At 55.1% G+C, this 15,063-nt stretch overlaps 5 protein-coding genes across 5 annotated transcripts; 1 reads left to right on the forward strand and 4 right to left on the reverse strand.

Moving 5' to 3' along the window:
- Positions 1-210: 210 nt before the first annotated feature.
- On the forward strand, positions 211-806 carry CGCS363_v001456 (uncharacterized protein; the record flags this gene model as incomplete). The annotated part of the gene is made up of 2 exons (XM_036633305.1): positions 211-338; positions 404-806. The coding sequence occupies 2 exons, from the start codon at positions 211-213 to the stop codon at positions 804-806; spliced, it is 531 nt and encodes a 176-aa protein (XP_036502148.1).
- Positions 807-1,491: 685 nt separating this feature from the next.
- On the reverse strand, positions 1,492-4,264 carry cdc48 (Cell division control protein 48; the record flags this gene model as incomplete). Its single annotated transcript, XM_036633306.1, has 6 exons — positions 1,492-2,072; positions 2,130-3,621; positions 3,678-3,927; positions 3,983-4,038; positions 4,111-4,138; positions 4,215-4,264. 6 exons carry the CDS (start codon positions 4,262-4,264, stop codon positions 1,492-1,494), a joined length of 2,457 nt encoding a protein of 818 aa, XP_036501101.1.
- A 1,220-nt stretch (positions 4,265-5,484) lies between these two features.
- CGCS363_v001458 (uncharacterized protein) lies at positions 5,485-5,957 on the reverse strand (the record flags this gene model as incomplete). Its single annotated transcript, XM_036633307.1, has 2 exons — positions 5,485-5,824; positions 5,902-5,957. 2 exons carry the CDS (start codon positions 5,955-5,957, stop codon positions 5,485-5,487), a joined length of 396 nt encoding a protein of 131 aa, XP_036501100.1.
- Positions 5,958-8,659: 2,702 nt separating this feature from the next.
- On the reverse strand, positions 8,660-10,965 carry edc3 (Enhancer of mRNA-decapping protein 3; the record flags this gene model as incomplete). The annotated part of the gene is made up of 3 exons (XM_036633308.1): positions 8,660-9,604; positions 9,683-10,794; positions 10,872-10,965. The coding sequence occupies 3 exons, from the start codon at positions 10,963-10,965 to the stop codon at positions 8,660-8,662; spliced, it is 2,151 nt and encodes a 716-aa protein (XP_036502147.1).
- A 1,013-nt stretch (positions 10,966-11,978) lies between these two features.
- On the reverse strand, positions 11,979-14,719 carry pif1-2 (ATP-dependent DNA helicase PIF1; the record flags this gene model as incomplete). The annotated part of the gene is made up of 2 exons (XM_036633309.1): positions 11,979-12,985; positions 13,036-14,719. The coding sequence occupies 2 exons, from the start codon at positions 14,717-14,719 to the stop codon at positions 11,979-11,981; spliced, it is 2,691 nt and encodes an 896-aa protein (XP_036501588.1).
- Between the last annotated feature and the right edge of the window lie 344 nt (positions 14,720-15,063).

Here is a 15,063-nt window from a genome sequence, read left to right on the forward strand (position 1 = left end):
CTTCAGAGTCGCAAAGAGCATTCTAACTTCATCTCCTGCCGTTGTCTTGTGGACCGCCGGCGCCTCCCCAACGAATCGTGTGTTTTTTGCGATAGGATACTTTGAGGTCGAAGGTCTCGCGAAGCATCAACTGCTTTGAGGACATCAGTGAAGCCCTTCAGACGTGTCCCTCGAGACCACTTTACACACACCAATTCTCAGACCATCACCATGTCGGGCGCATCCTCAACCCCGGTCAAGGTGCCCCCCTCGGCCGCAAACCACTCAGCAGCAACTCTCGATCCCGAGCTTCGATCGCAAATCAACACATTATTACTCAAGGAGGGCCATGTCACGAAGTAAGCCTCTGCCTGTCCGACGTGTTCTCTTGGCACAGCACTAACGCTCGTGTCTCTCCCCTCAGGATCCAAGAGCACCTCCTCCATAGCCTCAACGCGAACCAAGCAAACTGGCCAACCCTCATCCAAAACCATGCTCTCAACCTCCTGCGCAACGGCGAGGTCACGACTTTCCCAGCCCTCCTCCGCCGCGTCCTGGACGACGTCCGACAGGACACCCTCAACCCACCCGCACCGTCGACCGCGTCTCCGTCAACATCCAAGACTAACGGCACAACGGACAAGGACAAGAAGACTAACGGCGCGTCCTCCACCCCGACACCCGCCGCAGGCACGGCAGCGTCCGCCGCGGACCCCAACAACCCGCCCAGCCTCGCCATCCCGGCCGCTGTCGTCGAGGAAGCTATCAAGGTGACACGCGATAGTTTAGAGGCAGTATGCGAAATCGACAACGCGGGCGGGAGCTAGAGGATGCGAAGCGATGAAGAGCAAACAGCGATACGGGCGGCGCGTGAGAAGAGTAGCGGGAGTGACGCTTCCGAGAAATAATGAAATAAACGACCTACCATGGTGTAATGGGCGGCCGTGCTACAGGAGACGAGACCAGGCCGAGTTCGAGCGAAAGACTCGGTGGTTTAACGAAAAGTCTTTCATATCAACTTCAAGTCGATGCTGGGGGGCGGCATCGCATACGTGTATAAAATTGGATTCGGACAGTTCATTGGGGTTCGGCTCCTACCTTACGAGAAGGTAGGAGCGCACACGATATCAAGTTTTTAGACAGCCAGCCAAGCAATGATTAACCGTAGGCTGAAATAGCTTTCATTCAGACTATACCTTGCGAATTCGTCGTCTAAGCTTATTCCCACCGTGTGGTTTCCCAATTTGCATGGCTTGTTCCAACTGGGCTGTGTCACCCTCCACTACACACGTCGGCAACGCGAGAGTCTGTGATCCACTTGTAACTTATCAACTTTGCATGAGACTACCTGTCTACCAACTCCATCCGCCTCCAGATCTCCACCTTCGTTGGATTTCTGTGACCCGGTTCATCATCTAGTCATTCGATGATGTAGATGTATCGGAGAGCGCAATAAAAAACTAAAATACAAGGCCGGCCAGCATTAAGTGGCAATCTATCCTAGCCCACCCTTTAGTCGTAGAGGTCATCATCGTTACCAGCATCACCGAAGTTGTTGGCAGCCTGGCTGGCAGCCGCATCACCCTCGGGGAACTTGAAGTACGCGCCAGGGCCAGCGTTCTTCATTTGCTGGGCGAAAGCCTCGTACCGGCGGATCTCAACGTCGCTGACAGAGCGACGAGCCATCTGCATAGCCTCCTCGAAGTGACGCTTAGTAAGCTCGGGAACGGGGTCCTCCTCGTCCTCATCCATGGCCTCCTCGCCAGCAGCCTCGCGCGCCTTGGTCTTCTGGATGTCGGCGGTGATAGCCTCCTTGATGGCAAGCTTGACAGCACGCTGGGTAATGAAGCCCAAATCGGCACCGGAGAAGCCATGGGTCTTGGAGGCGATGAAGTCGAGGTCGACATCGCCGGCGACAGGGGTCTTGCGAAGCTGGGCCTTCAGGATACCAGCACGGGCGGGCTGGTCAGGCAGAGGGACATAGATGAGGGAGTCCAGACGGCCGGGACGGCACAGAGCAGGGTCAAGCTGCTCAGGTCTGTTGGTAGCACCAATGACGAAGACATTCTTCTTTGAGGTCATACCGTCCATCTCTGTGGCGAAGTTAGCAAGCAATTCGTTTAGACTGAAGATCTGTTTTCAGCACTTACCAGTCAGAAGCTGGTTGACGACACGGTCAGAAGCACCGCCAGCGTCACCAACGGATCCACCACGAGCCTTGGCAATGGAATCCAACTCATCGAGGAAGACGATGCAGGGCGCAGCGGCACGGGCCTTGTCGAAGATGTCGCGGATGTTGCTCTCAGACTCACCGAACCACATGCTGAGAAGCTCGGGTCCCTTGACGGAGATGAAATTGGCAGCGCACTCGTTGGCGACAGCCTTGGCCAACATCGTCTTACCAGTACCGGGGGGTCCGTAGAACAGGACACCACGAGACGGGGAGAGACCGAACTTGAGGAACTTCTCGGGGTGGTCGACAGGGTACTGAACGCTCTCCTGCAACTCGGCCTTGACGGTCTCGAGACCACCAATGTCCTCCCAGCGAACGTTGGGAACCTCGACAACAGCGACCTCGCGCAGGGCAGAGGGGTTGGAGACGCCGAGGGCGAAGCGGAAGTTCTCCATGGTAACACCGAGAGAGTCAAGGACCTCGGCGTCGATGGTGTCCTCGTCGAGATCGATGAGGTCCATCTTCTCACGAATCTGCTGCATGGCGGCCTCAGAGCAGAGGGCAGCAACATCAGAACCGACGTAACCGTGGGTTTCGGCGGCAATCTGCTCCAGGTCGACATCGTCGCCGAGCTTCATGTTCTTGGTGTGAATCTGAAGAATCTCAAGACGGCCCGTAGGGTCGGGGATGCCGATATCGACCTCGCGGTCGAAACGGCCGAAACGACGCAGAGCGGGATCGATAGAGTTGGGACGGTTGGTGGCAGCCATAACGACAACGTTGGAGCGAGCCTTCATGCCGTCCATGAGGGTGAGCAGCTGAGAAACGACACGACGCTCGACTTCACCGTTGGTCTTCTCACGCTTGGGCGCGATGGAGTCGATTTCGTCGATGAAGATAATGGCGGGAGAGTTCTTCTCGGCCTCCTCAAACGCCTTGCGAAGGTTGGACTCGGACTCACCGGCCATCTTGGACATGATCTCGGGACCGTTGATCAGGAAGAAGAAAGCGCCGGTCTCGTTGGCAACAGCTCTCGCCATCAGAGTCTTACCGGTACCAGGGGGTCCGTAGAGAAGCACACCACGAGGGGGCTTAATACCGATAGACTTGAAGAGCTGAGGATGGCGCAGGGGAAGCTCGACCATCTCACGGATCTGGGCCATCTGCTTTCTGCAACCACCAATGTCGTCGTAGCCGACCTCGTTCAGGTTGTTCTCCTCCTCATCGCGCTGGATGGGCTCGCCCTCGCAGTGAATAACCGTATCCTGGGCCACAATGCCGTATTCGGGGGGGTCGACCTCGACGACCTTGAACTCTACTTGCCTCATACCACCGCGGACGATGAAGAGATCGCCCTGGCGGACTGGTCTGTAGGCCTCGCGGAAGTAGGGGGCGAGGAAAACGTCGAAGAGGGATCCGGTAATACCCTCGACAGTGTCAGCGATGGGCAGGACGGCAATGCGCTTGGCCTGTGAAAGAGTCAGTATCCCGCTCCAATGCGAGGGTGTATACAAGTAGGACGCACGTATTTGATGTCGGGGCAAGGGTGGATCGTAATCATGTCACCGTGCTTCACGCGCAGGTTGTGGCGAACGACACGGTTGATGCGGGCACTGCCGTCATCGAGCTCATCGTCGGCGAGTACGATGAGAACGGTGTCCTTCCTCTTCTTGCCGCGCACAAGCACGGTGTCACCACGGAAGAGCTGGAGAGCCTCCATGGTGTTCTCAGACAGAGCGATGATGGAGTTGTCATCGTTCACAGCATCGGTAACCCTGCTCCACAGTCAGTGCTCTGAACGTTACCCCAAACCACCAAGAGCTCACGTACATCAACTGGTTGGGCTTCTTCTTCTTCTTCAGAATAGCGGTCGCGGTATCATCTTGCTGTTTTTGGTAGTCAGTATCGCCGCAGCTTGCGGAATGGATCGTAGGTAGCTGGGAGGCGGGGAGACAAACATCCTTGACCTCGGCACCGGAGGCATCCCTGGTGACCATAGTCAGCATCGCTCCTTCCAAGTTCGAGTATGCCACCGAGGCAGAGAAAGCCGGGTTTAACTCACATAAGGTTGACCTTCTTGTGCTCGGCGGGCTGTTCCGACGGAGGAGCCATCGTGACGATTTGTGTGTTTGACGGTTTCGGATCGTATGCGGCTGTTGAGGTGAAGGTGGGAAGGTGGGATCGTCAGCGGTGTGGGGGAGAAGCTGTCAATACGTGTGTTGTCCGCAAATGGGTTCAACACAGGAAGGAAGGGACTGATGGGAATGGTTTATATCCCCTTGCGTGTGTGGTAATGGAGAAAGGGTAGTCGTGGATCACGGAGATAAAGGTGAGAGGTAGATGGAAGCTTTGCTTTCGGAGAACTAGGTGCACGTAAAGGCCAGCAGCAAAGGTGACGGGAGGCGGCAATCGCTGGGAAGTGGTCCCTGGCGACCAATGAAATCATAGAGTGGGGCGGATTAAGTGGTCTCCGGTGGCTTCGGCGGCTTAGATAATGGAGGTATCCAGGCTCTGTATCTGGCCCAAGCTCTATGATTCAGGTGTCGTCAGGGCAGTGGAAAGTGTTGGAAGCTTCCACTCTTGCTTGGTTGCTGACCTTGAGGGACCCGTAGGCAGACAGACACTCACGCACTCCAGGTGTCCAAGCACAGCAGACACCACGGCCACGACGCCAGCCTGCAGCCTAGGCAGGTAGGTACATGCCAATCATGCCTACCCATCCGGCATGGATGCCCCACATCGACTCTCTGCTTCCCCGTACCTTACGCTTATCGTCTTTTTGCATTAGTGAGCTTTATCGAAATGGCAATTTGCACACCTTCGCCTCACCGAGATCACATTTCGAACGGTCCCCTCGACAGAGTCCCCTTCTGGTCTTCTTGCCAAAGTCGCCTCAGCTCCGAAACCTCAAGACTTGTGGTTCCTTACCTTGATACTACGGCAACTATGTTTTAGCGCGGCGGCGAAGAAAGAGAGCAGAGGGCGAACGGAAGTAGCGAGCGATTTCTTTGTTTATTCTGCGACACATCGACCAAAGGAGCGGCGGATCCGACAAGACGCCGCAGTCTCATCCCAGCTCAGACGAAGAAAAAAATTTCAAGCCATACACATCAACCAGCAACTCAACGGAGGCGACTGTTGGTTGATGCATGCGGCGGCAAACGAGCGACAACCGGCTTATTGCCTGCTGCAAACAAAACGGACCATTACACCCGCCATGCCTGTTCCAGTCCCAGAACGAACGGGTCCCCCCTGGAGGCGAGTCATCGCCGGTTGCTCACTCCCCGAAATTCTTGAGCAACCACACCCATCGCCGCAGTCGCCGCCCCAATTTAAACAGACAACTTGCGATCGTTTATCCTCTTTGGTGGGCTAGCTGCAGGCCACGTTGCCACTTTTTGCCGCCAGCCTAGGTACCTCGGGGCTGTCGGCGCAGATGCGTGGTCGAATGCCGGAAGAGCGTCGCGCGCCGAGTGCATGGTCGGCGTACGGTTGATGTGGGTATCTAGCAGTCCGATCCCGAAAATGCCCACTCCGGGGCGGGGGCCGCCGGCGGCAATTCGCTCCGCGTTGTTGACGGTCTGCAAGAACGATTCCTGCAGCCAGGTATTGGTCGGGCAATTGTTGCTGCGGCGGGCCAGGCTGTGGTCGTGGCTGGACGTATCCGTCTGTCTATTCGTCATTGTCAGCACCGTATGTTTGTGGCATATTCCTGTGGTGGGAGCTCTTGGACAAGAAGTCGTACTTACCCGTGAGACTGGGCAGCATCGGAGCCCACCTCGACCACGTCGGACCTGAAGCTCATCTGAAGTTGGTTTGCCGCCAGTCTCGTGACTTGGCGGGCCGGTCCGAGATGCTTTTCGACAACCGTGTTGGTTACGGTCGTTCGTCTGTTCGTTGTTCTAGAAGAATGCGACTACTAGTGGCTGCAGGTGCTGCGTGCTTGAAAGCGCTCAGGAGAGACTCGTAAGAGCTATTCTCGCGCTTGAGCCTTTAAGAAGGAATGCCACGCCGGTGTTGCATCCAGCCTCAGACATGCGACGGCCACGATCTCTTATACAACTCTCATAATACGACGTGGGAATCGATTCTTTGCAGCGGTCCGGAGCCCTGCCCGTTGGCCTCCCGCCAATGCCTCTCTTCCGGCGTCGAAACCGCCGGTACGGACAAGCTAAGACACGGCTGGGGAGAGAAGCACGCTGCCTGCAAGATCGCTCGCGTGTGGTTCACCAGCCCGCTGCATGTTTGGGGGCCATGTATTGGCTGTGCATGCCGTAGCACTGCAATGTGGCACACCCCCACACACCATCTCGTCTCAGCAGCCCAGCCTTATGATGATGAGAAAGAAGCTTGTCTACCCGCTGAGCCAGTCATTGGATCGAGTACTGCTTTTGCTTCTCTCTAATGATGTTTCCTGGCTCATTGCCTGTTTCCTCGACACAAACCTGACACTGACACACACTCGTGTGTAAGTGGTTCAAGAGAGTCCAGAGTCAACAGACTCAAACACCACAGCTAAACTCTTGGGCTTCTCCAATTGACACAGCAAACCATGCTAGAAATTCGTTTCGAAACTTGGGCCTGAATCTGGTAAGCTAGCAGGGGCACTCGCACCATAGTGACGATATGGCACATATCTCCCCAGCAGGCTGGCGAGCCCACAGCCTCCACCAGCATCGTCCGACTTACACCATGAACCCTTCCACCACCGTCGCATCCTCGCCCACCTCCAGCGCTTAACGCTGCTATCTTGACCAGACATGTGCTTCTGCCCTTCTACTCAGCCACTTCCTTCCCATCTTCCAGACGTTCTAGCAAGCAGTCCCCCGTCATCGCGCCTGCTGCCCACACCTCTGCGCCTCCAGGCCGCAGCGGTTCCGCCGAGATCTCGAAGCCTCTGCCGACTCCCGAGAACACACATTCTACACCAGACGAGACGGGAAGAAAAAAAAAAAGACCGACAGACTCGACCTCACGACCTTCCCAGAAAATATGGCTTTTAAAGTGGGGCATGTAGATGTACAAGTCGAAGGTGAGAATATTTTGACCAAACATCACTGGTCATACTAGATTATATGGGCAAAAATGAAAAGAACAATGAGCAGCTCGAGCAATTATGTAGCATCACCAATTGAAATCCGACCGAACCCAGGCTACCCACCCCTAGACGATCTTCACAGCAAGCGTGCTCATTGTTGGAGATATTCCAGACACAAACGGGGGTATGAACCTTTCCCGCCAGGAGATCTGGGAATTTGGGATACCGCGCTCTTGATTTCATCGCCTTGGCATCCCCCCTCCCCCTCCCCCCTCAAAGCCTCCAGTGTGAACACTCGCGTCTTGAATTGATGCAGCCTTACCTTGGCAATCTCCCATACGAACGCCGTCACAACTCCGCCAACCCGGAAACGGCACCGGACCGTGAGACGCGCATCATGACAGCATGCCGTCAAAGCCATGTTCCTCCCTCATCGACAGCCTGACCACATCGCCCTCGCTTAAGAAAAACCGTCCCAGAAAACAATCATGATCCATCCCTCTTCTTCTCCTCCCGCACAGCAACACAGCCTGATATCACCCAGGGATCGTCCAGATAAGCCCCACGTTCTCTCACACCTCCGGCCGGCCCCCACCCCCGCCAATGTCCGAAGCAAGCAAGCAGAGCTCGCTCAGCTCCATGAGCCGTCAGCACTAACCCGCCCGCTATCGATGCTATGCCCTGCAACCCTTTTCGGCCCCCAAAATGCCGCCCTACACTAATGTCGCCTTACGCTTATTACCTCGACTACACAGGAATCATCGATCGGGAGGGAGGGAGGGAGGGTAACGTGACGGTGGGAGAACCCATGGCCCAGGCTAGGAAAGCTGGCTGCTCCCAGCCCCCAGGTTACCTCTGCTTGAATTTCAATGGGCATGCGATATTCAACGTTGCGTCTGGATTGTCACCTAGATGGAAGTTTGACCAGTTGTCGTCTGGGATCACCAAGGCTGCCATGCAGTATTGAACAGGTGTTTGAGTATCAGATATTCCAACTTAATACCAATATCCACCTGGCTTGGATATGGCGGAGACCAAGGTGTGCCAAGAAAGCGACGTCTGGCACTAAGATGTGCGGGTTAAATAGTGATGCGCTGTAAGCCAGTTCACAGAATCAGTTAGCATCACATACATTGCAAAGCAGGCTAATGCGTGTCGTCAGAGCACCAACAAGAGATGAGATGTAGTAAAGTAATAGTGTGATTGAAAGAAACCGGTTAATGTCGGTATCACGCGCTGCTAAGATATCATGCAAGGTCATTGTCGCCTTCCGGGATGCATGATTGATAAGCCCCAACTCCTTTTCCTTCATGTATGATGTCCTCCAAACCAAGGGCGGACGAAAACGCCCTAATAATGCAGTAACTTGAATGAAGAAGTGTCGCTTTTGTAGTTCCATTCCTGAGGTAAACCAGCTTAACCTCTGCTCCTTTTGATTTCCACTTTTGTCGTCGAAAAGACCTTATCGCTTACTCCTGCGTCAAGATTGGCTGGTACCGCATTTGCAGCACCCATTTGTTGTCAAAGTCGATGCCTCTGCGGATCTTGGTCCCAGCTTTCTTCCAGACGGCAGCACCAAGACCCATGTCAGCAATGAACAGCTTCCAGTCGTTGTCCTCTGCCACGGCCCCTCCTACTTGGGTACTGATGGGATCCGATTCAACCGGGGCCATCGCCTCGAGCAACCCCTTCTTCGGTGCGCCCATAGCGACAACGTATCGGGGTTTGACATATAGACGGCCACCATCGATAATGCTGACCTTTCCAGTCGACGGGTCGATACCAGTTGGCACATCCACCGCGAGAACAAACGCTTCGTTGCGGTTGGCCCATTCAATCAGCTCGTAGACGGTGGCTTGGTCGCCAGTTCGCAATTCCTCGAACGAGATTGCCAAGCCCAAGAGGGCATCGATGATGAGGGTTACTGAGGCTGCCGGGTTCGAAGATGTCTTTCGGAGCTGTTCAAACAACTCCAGCTTGGTGTGCACGCGACCTCCAAAGTTCTTGAAGATTCGGATTTGCTGCCGCATGTCTTCCAGCAAGTCCCGCTCGCGCTCGATGCCAACAACACAAACGAGGATATTAAGCCCCTTGTTTCTAAGATGCCGAGCCGCGGCAATCGCCCGGATACCCGATTTGTTGTTACCGGCCAGCATAACAACAGTGGCAGCTGCCACTGGATTCTCGGTCGGTGCATTAGCCCCGCCTGTGCCGAGTCGTACCTGGATGGCCGGGTCTTCGAGCGCAGTCAAGGTGACTTCTGCTATGCCTCGCCCCGCGTTCTCCGTCATCATGTCTTCTGTCAGCCCAATCTCATTTGCAGCTATGTTCTCAAGATTGAGCATCTGTAGAGCGGAGACGGTTTCCAGACGTCGGTTTGATGGCAAGAGGTAGAAGCCGGGCTGGGTCCCATGCTGCAGAGTGTTAGTACTAAGAATGCTTTGTGAACTATTCTGACGAAGCAACGCTTGGGGCTGTCTGTTCAGACGTACGCTGGAGTTCACGCGATTCAGGGGCTGGCTAGTAAGCTGCGCGCTCGCCTTGCGAGATTGCGACCTCCTTGCAGCCCCTGGCTTGCTCTCTGCCCTCCGACTACCCTGAGCGCTTCGGACCTCGCGCCCGCTCAACCGATCGCCTCCGTTAACGGCGTCATCAGCCTCGCTGTTCCAGAAATCCTGGTTCGCTTTTGAGCTTGAGGAAGGCATGTCGAGCACGTTTTCTGTGTAGTGGAGATTCTTGCCGCCTGCGGTTCCGGGCTTAGGTTTGCGATTGTGCGATACCAGTCTGTCGGCCTCGTCCACTTGATCCTCCTTTCGCATCTGATCGAAAATGGTGCGCTTGTCGAACTTGGCCAAACTGCCCTCGAAGTCGAATTCCGCCATTTCCTCGGTGACGTCTTCGGATGCCCAGCCATTTTCGGGGAGGTCTTTCTTGCCTTTGATTCCGCGCTTGAGTGAATTGAAGGGTTGGAATGAGGGCGAGCTCTGCAGGATGGGCGTCTGTCTCCAGCCCTTGCCACGATTGGCGGGATTGCCACGGGACGGCGTGCTTTCCTGCGCATTCTCCTCGGCAGTGCCGTTCCTTGGGGCCTTTGCCTTTTCACGGCGCCTGTTCTTCTTCTTTGGTTGCGACGGACCCGATGCCTCGTGCGCATCCTGCGCGACAGAAGCTCCAGCGGCGTAATGTCTTGCAGCAGTGGGTGTCGGCTCATCCACGTCCAACTCCTGCAAAGACTCGCTGAGGCCGATATTCACCTCATCTTTTCTCGATGCCATCGCCAGATGGACGGGAGGCAGAACCCCAGGTTGTCCTGGCTGAGGGTCCCTTGCAATGCCCACGTTTGGTTGGGGTATCACCTCAGGAAGGACTTGACTGTCGCTGCCGCTTATAATACCAGAGCCGGGCCGCTTCCCCATACTAAGGATTGCGGGATCAGCGAAGGCAGGTTGCGCAGGCTGGGTGACGACAGGGGCGGGAACAGGACTTATGCCCGGCGCGGTGAAAGTGTTGGGCGCGATTTCTTCCTTGTACTCGGACAGCTCGAGTATGTTGGCCGCATCGATCAATATTCTGGGGATCCAATGGTTTGTGCCCATGGTGAAGACTGCGAAGGCGGGTGTTAGCATGATGGCTCCTTGGGAGTGAAGAGGGTTGGCAGCTTGCCGTTAGCCAGAGTCAAACTGGCGCCAGGTTCAATCTCGCTGACTGTGCCCTTGAGCATGGTGCCTTCAGGCTGGCGAAGGGTCACCAGCATCTGTAGGCCTATGAACTCCATCGTGACAACTGCGTCACAGCGCCCAAATGCTCCGAGTCGTGGGTTGTAACAGAGTGCACCGCACTGGGTCCGCCTCGGGCTCTGTGGCAGACGATATTGGCGGGAGTAAGGATGGTATGATGGCTTTGCGTAGTTCGCGCGTCGTATGGGGAGGCGATTTGGTGGTTTTGATCGCAAGATTCGGTCAGCGGGTAGTTGAGGTTGGGAGATAATTGTGCGTCGTGATGAGGGACCAGATAGCTCTTTCCCCCAAATTCCCCCTCGGACAGATTCACTGACTGGGTTTAGGTTACCTTCACTTTTTCCCTAGCCCAATTCTTATCGATAAAAGGCAGGTAGGCGACCAGGGCAGGTGCAGGTGCAGGTTCCAGGCCACACTGCAAAGTCACGGGGGGTAGGTAGGTCCAGCTATGATTGATCGATTGGCGGTGGCGGGTAGCTACTGCCGCCGTAAGAACAGACGGGACGAACGTCATGGGCGCAAGCTTCCCGTCGCAAGGTACCTTTTTAGTGCATTGGGGTCAGTGCTCATCAGGTACCTCAGTGGAGCAAGATCCCTTGGCAGAGTCGAGCATCTGCTGTACTACCACGTCCCTTGAATTCGTCAACCCGGACAGCCAGCAAGATCCCAATACCTGTCAATCTTCAGCCACAAACACGGGCACTCCCTTTTCTGCACTTTGACCCTGGCGATCGGCCTGCTCCTCTTTGCCTTAGGTCACCTCCTTGGAAGTTTCCGAGTCAACCAATGATCGCGTCCCTCAAGTTGCACAAACGAGATGCCATTGAGTCTCATTATGTCCTAGAATCGCCTTCAAAATAGGAGCAGAGTATTTCCCTGCCTCCAAAGACTACCAACACCGAGGCGTCTCCAACTTCAATTCTAGGTATCTATGTCCAGACCATGATCCCGACCTACCATTCCATGACGGGACTATTCGGGACATGCGCAACCTGCAAGACCCTGCCTGAACGCCGACCAATGCTTTAACAATATGCTCCCAGTCCGCGGCCTAGTATCCGTAGCTCGCCATTGCCTCTTCTTCATCATCAAGATCGATCACCTCAACGCCTTTTCTCACAAATGACTGGGACCTCGAGCTAGGTCCTTGGCTCTTCTTCTTCTCTTTTGCGTCATCTTCTTTGTGTAAAAAGTCGGCCATACTCGGTGGTTTTTTGGCAACGGCCACCTCGGCGCTGTACAGCTTGTTGTAGAATTGTATGACCCTAGGGTGAGCCATAACCTTGTCCTTCTGGAAACGCAGTACCTGTAGACCGTCTTGGCAGGTTGCTCGACTGAGCGCAACGTACGCCTGGCCCTTCTCGAAGACCTTGCCGAGATCGACTTTGACGCGTTCCAACGTTTGACCTTGCGCTTTGTGAATCGAAAGTGCCCAAGCAAGGATCAGAGGTAGCTGACTACGGCTGGCTTGCACCTCTCCCGTTGGTGTTTCGACCTTCCAGTCTTCGGGGACACAAAGAATAGTGCGCGTTGTCCCGTCCACCGCAGCAAATTCAACGACTGGGAATTCGGTCGTTCCGCTGGTCGCTTCCTCAACTTCCCTACTGAAGGCTTTGATCTTCTTCTTTGCCTTGTCTTCCGAGTCCACATCAACATCGGATCCATACTCCGGCATGGTCCAGGACTCGAAACTGCCCTCGCTCATGAACTTGACGACCTTTCCCAGCGACCCGTTGACAAGCGTGTCGTCCATGTTTTTGATCAGCATGACCTGAGCCCCTACCTTGAGTTCGATAGTCTTGGGCGCCATCATGTTCTGGAGCAGCTTGTCGCGCACATTTGCGTCTCCGCCATCGCTGGCATCATATCTGTGGGGTTTGCCAGGAAGGTTGCGCAGGCGAGCTTGGTTGGAGTTCTCGACTTCCCATCGGGTAGGGAATAGTTCCGTCACCTCGAGTCCATCGTCAGATACGATTGGCCGAGTCAACTTCCTGAAAGCCTGGACGGTTTGTTCACTGATCCGTCCAAGGCGCATTTCGTTAAGCATATTGGCAAAAACTGCCACTCATTAGTGTTGCTCAACAAAAAAAAGATTCGGCATGACTTACCTGGGTCCCTTTGTCGGAAGACTTGCGTCAGCCCAATGGTATGGTCAATAGCCGTGTTCCACGTCGCTGCTTCGAATGCAAACTTGGCATCCCTTGACTTGTCGCCGTCGGGAACAGGAGGCAGTTGAAAGAAATCGCCTGTGACTACAAGCTGAATACCACCCCAGGGTTTGCCATTGTTTCTGATAGTCCTCCCGATCTGGGAAAGCTTATCGAATAGCTCGCCGTCGACCATGGACACTTCGTCCATGATTAGTGTCTTCGTCCTGAGCCAGCGGTTCTTGGCCTTCGGGTTGCGTCGAATCTTTTTGACCAAAGTCTGAACATCTTCCTTTCCGAGTCCGATTCCAGAAAAGCTGTGTAACGTCTGGCCTCCAATATTGCATGCTGCAAGACCGGTAGACGCCGTGACAGCCAGCCTTTCCGGGTCTCTCGCCCATTTCTTCTTCAGCTCCGTGATGATGGATCTCATCAGAACAGACTTGCCGGTTCCTGCGGGACCTGTGAAGAAAACGCTTTGGCCCTTGTTTACGACAAGATTCTGGACGTGTTTTTGCTCTTTGGTCAATGCGATCGCAGTCGCCTTTACCTTGGGCATATTGCTTTGCATGACCTCTTTCCGGATCTCGTCCATGCTCCATTCGTCATCGGCGGATTTCTTGGCTTGAATTTTGAGTTGCTTCTTCTGTTCCTTCAGGGCACTCGCAGTCATGTTCCAAGTCTCCTTCTTCTTCTTGGGAGCGGGTGTGACGCCACCCGGCGCCCACATGGAGACTTCAGGCTCATCTTCTTCATCCAGTTTTATGACGTCCTCCTCCTCTTCGACCTTCCAACTCTTCGGAAGCCGACGCTTCTTTGGCTGCGGAGGCAAAAGGGAATCCAATTGGTCCGGTGATTCGCGCTTCAGAGAGGTCTCGGTAGACGCCGTTCGATTTGAATTCTCGCGGCTGAGCTTAGGGTGGACGAAGTGAGAAGCAGGTGATGATGACCAGGGCACGTGTTGGGTCGAGGGTATTCCGGATTCTGGCTCGGTGACTTGCGGCCGGGGAGCTTTCGTCTCCTCCTTGACTTGGGGCTTGGGAAGCGGAGGCAGAGCGGCGGGTGCCTCAAAGTCGAGGTCGAGAAGGTCGTCATCGCTAAAATCGTCCTCGGCAAAGTAGACTGCGGGTTTGGCTTTGTTTTGCGTGTCCATTCCAACAGCTGTGTCTGGCTCGTCTCGAAAAGAGTCTGATCTGGAATATAGCGAAGCGAAAGATTTGCCATTTGGCTGTGGTATAGAGTCCAAAGCAGATCGGCTGCTGCTCGCAAAGTGTGTAACACTGGCTGTGCGGCCAGGCGGTGGCCTCGGTTGGTTCGTGGTCGTCGACGGGTTCCCCGCGGTCCTCGCCGATACGGCGGCAGAGGAGGCCTGCTGGCTTGTCCTCTGGAACTGGCTCATGATGTTGCCATTTTGTGTGGCACTCGGACTGCTCGAGGGGAAGAGCTGCTTGGCCAGGTCGTTCTTGGTGGGTGGAGGCGCGTTGGCCTCGTAGGCCTTCTTGGCTCTAGACAACATTGAATCTGGATCTAGGTCCGGGTAGAGGCCCGGGGTGTGGACATGGGCAACTTGAACGGCTCTCTGAAGGGTTCGGCGGAGTATCGGCGAGGATCGAAGATGGAAGAGGCTGGTTATTCCAGCCGGCATCCAAGGGGATTGAGTGTAAACATTTGTCTTCGGTTATCGTGGCGGACGCAGGTGGAGGGCGTTTCTTCCCTTGTCGCAGGCAGCCAGGAGGGAAAGTTTCGACGCTGATTGACCAGTCGCAGCAGGTGTGACCGCTGGGGAAGCGCGTGTCCAGCGCGTCGAGGGTGTAAATTTCGCGCTAGATGAGGAAGGAGGGGCCATATTGATTGCTGAGTCATCCACATCTAGACACCTCAGAGCAGGGGTGCAGCGCCTCAGTTCGAACCCCCACTAAACAAACAACCTCGTCCCTGTCCATCTTTGCCAGGGGTCTTTAATTGATGCCGTGATCAGTTCCATCTATC

The sequence above is a fragment of the Colletotrichum siamense genome, assembly GCF_013390195.1.
Source record: "Colletotrichum siamense strain Cg363 chromosome Unknown KSG_Cg363_contig01, whole genome shotgun sequence".
Lineage (NCBI taxonomy): Eukaryota > Fungi > Ascomycota > Sordariomycetes > Glomerellales > Glomerellaceae > Colletotrichum > Colletotrichum siamense.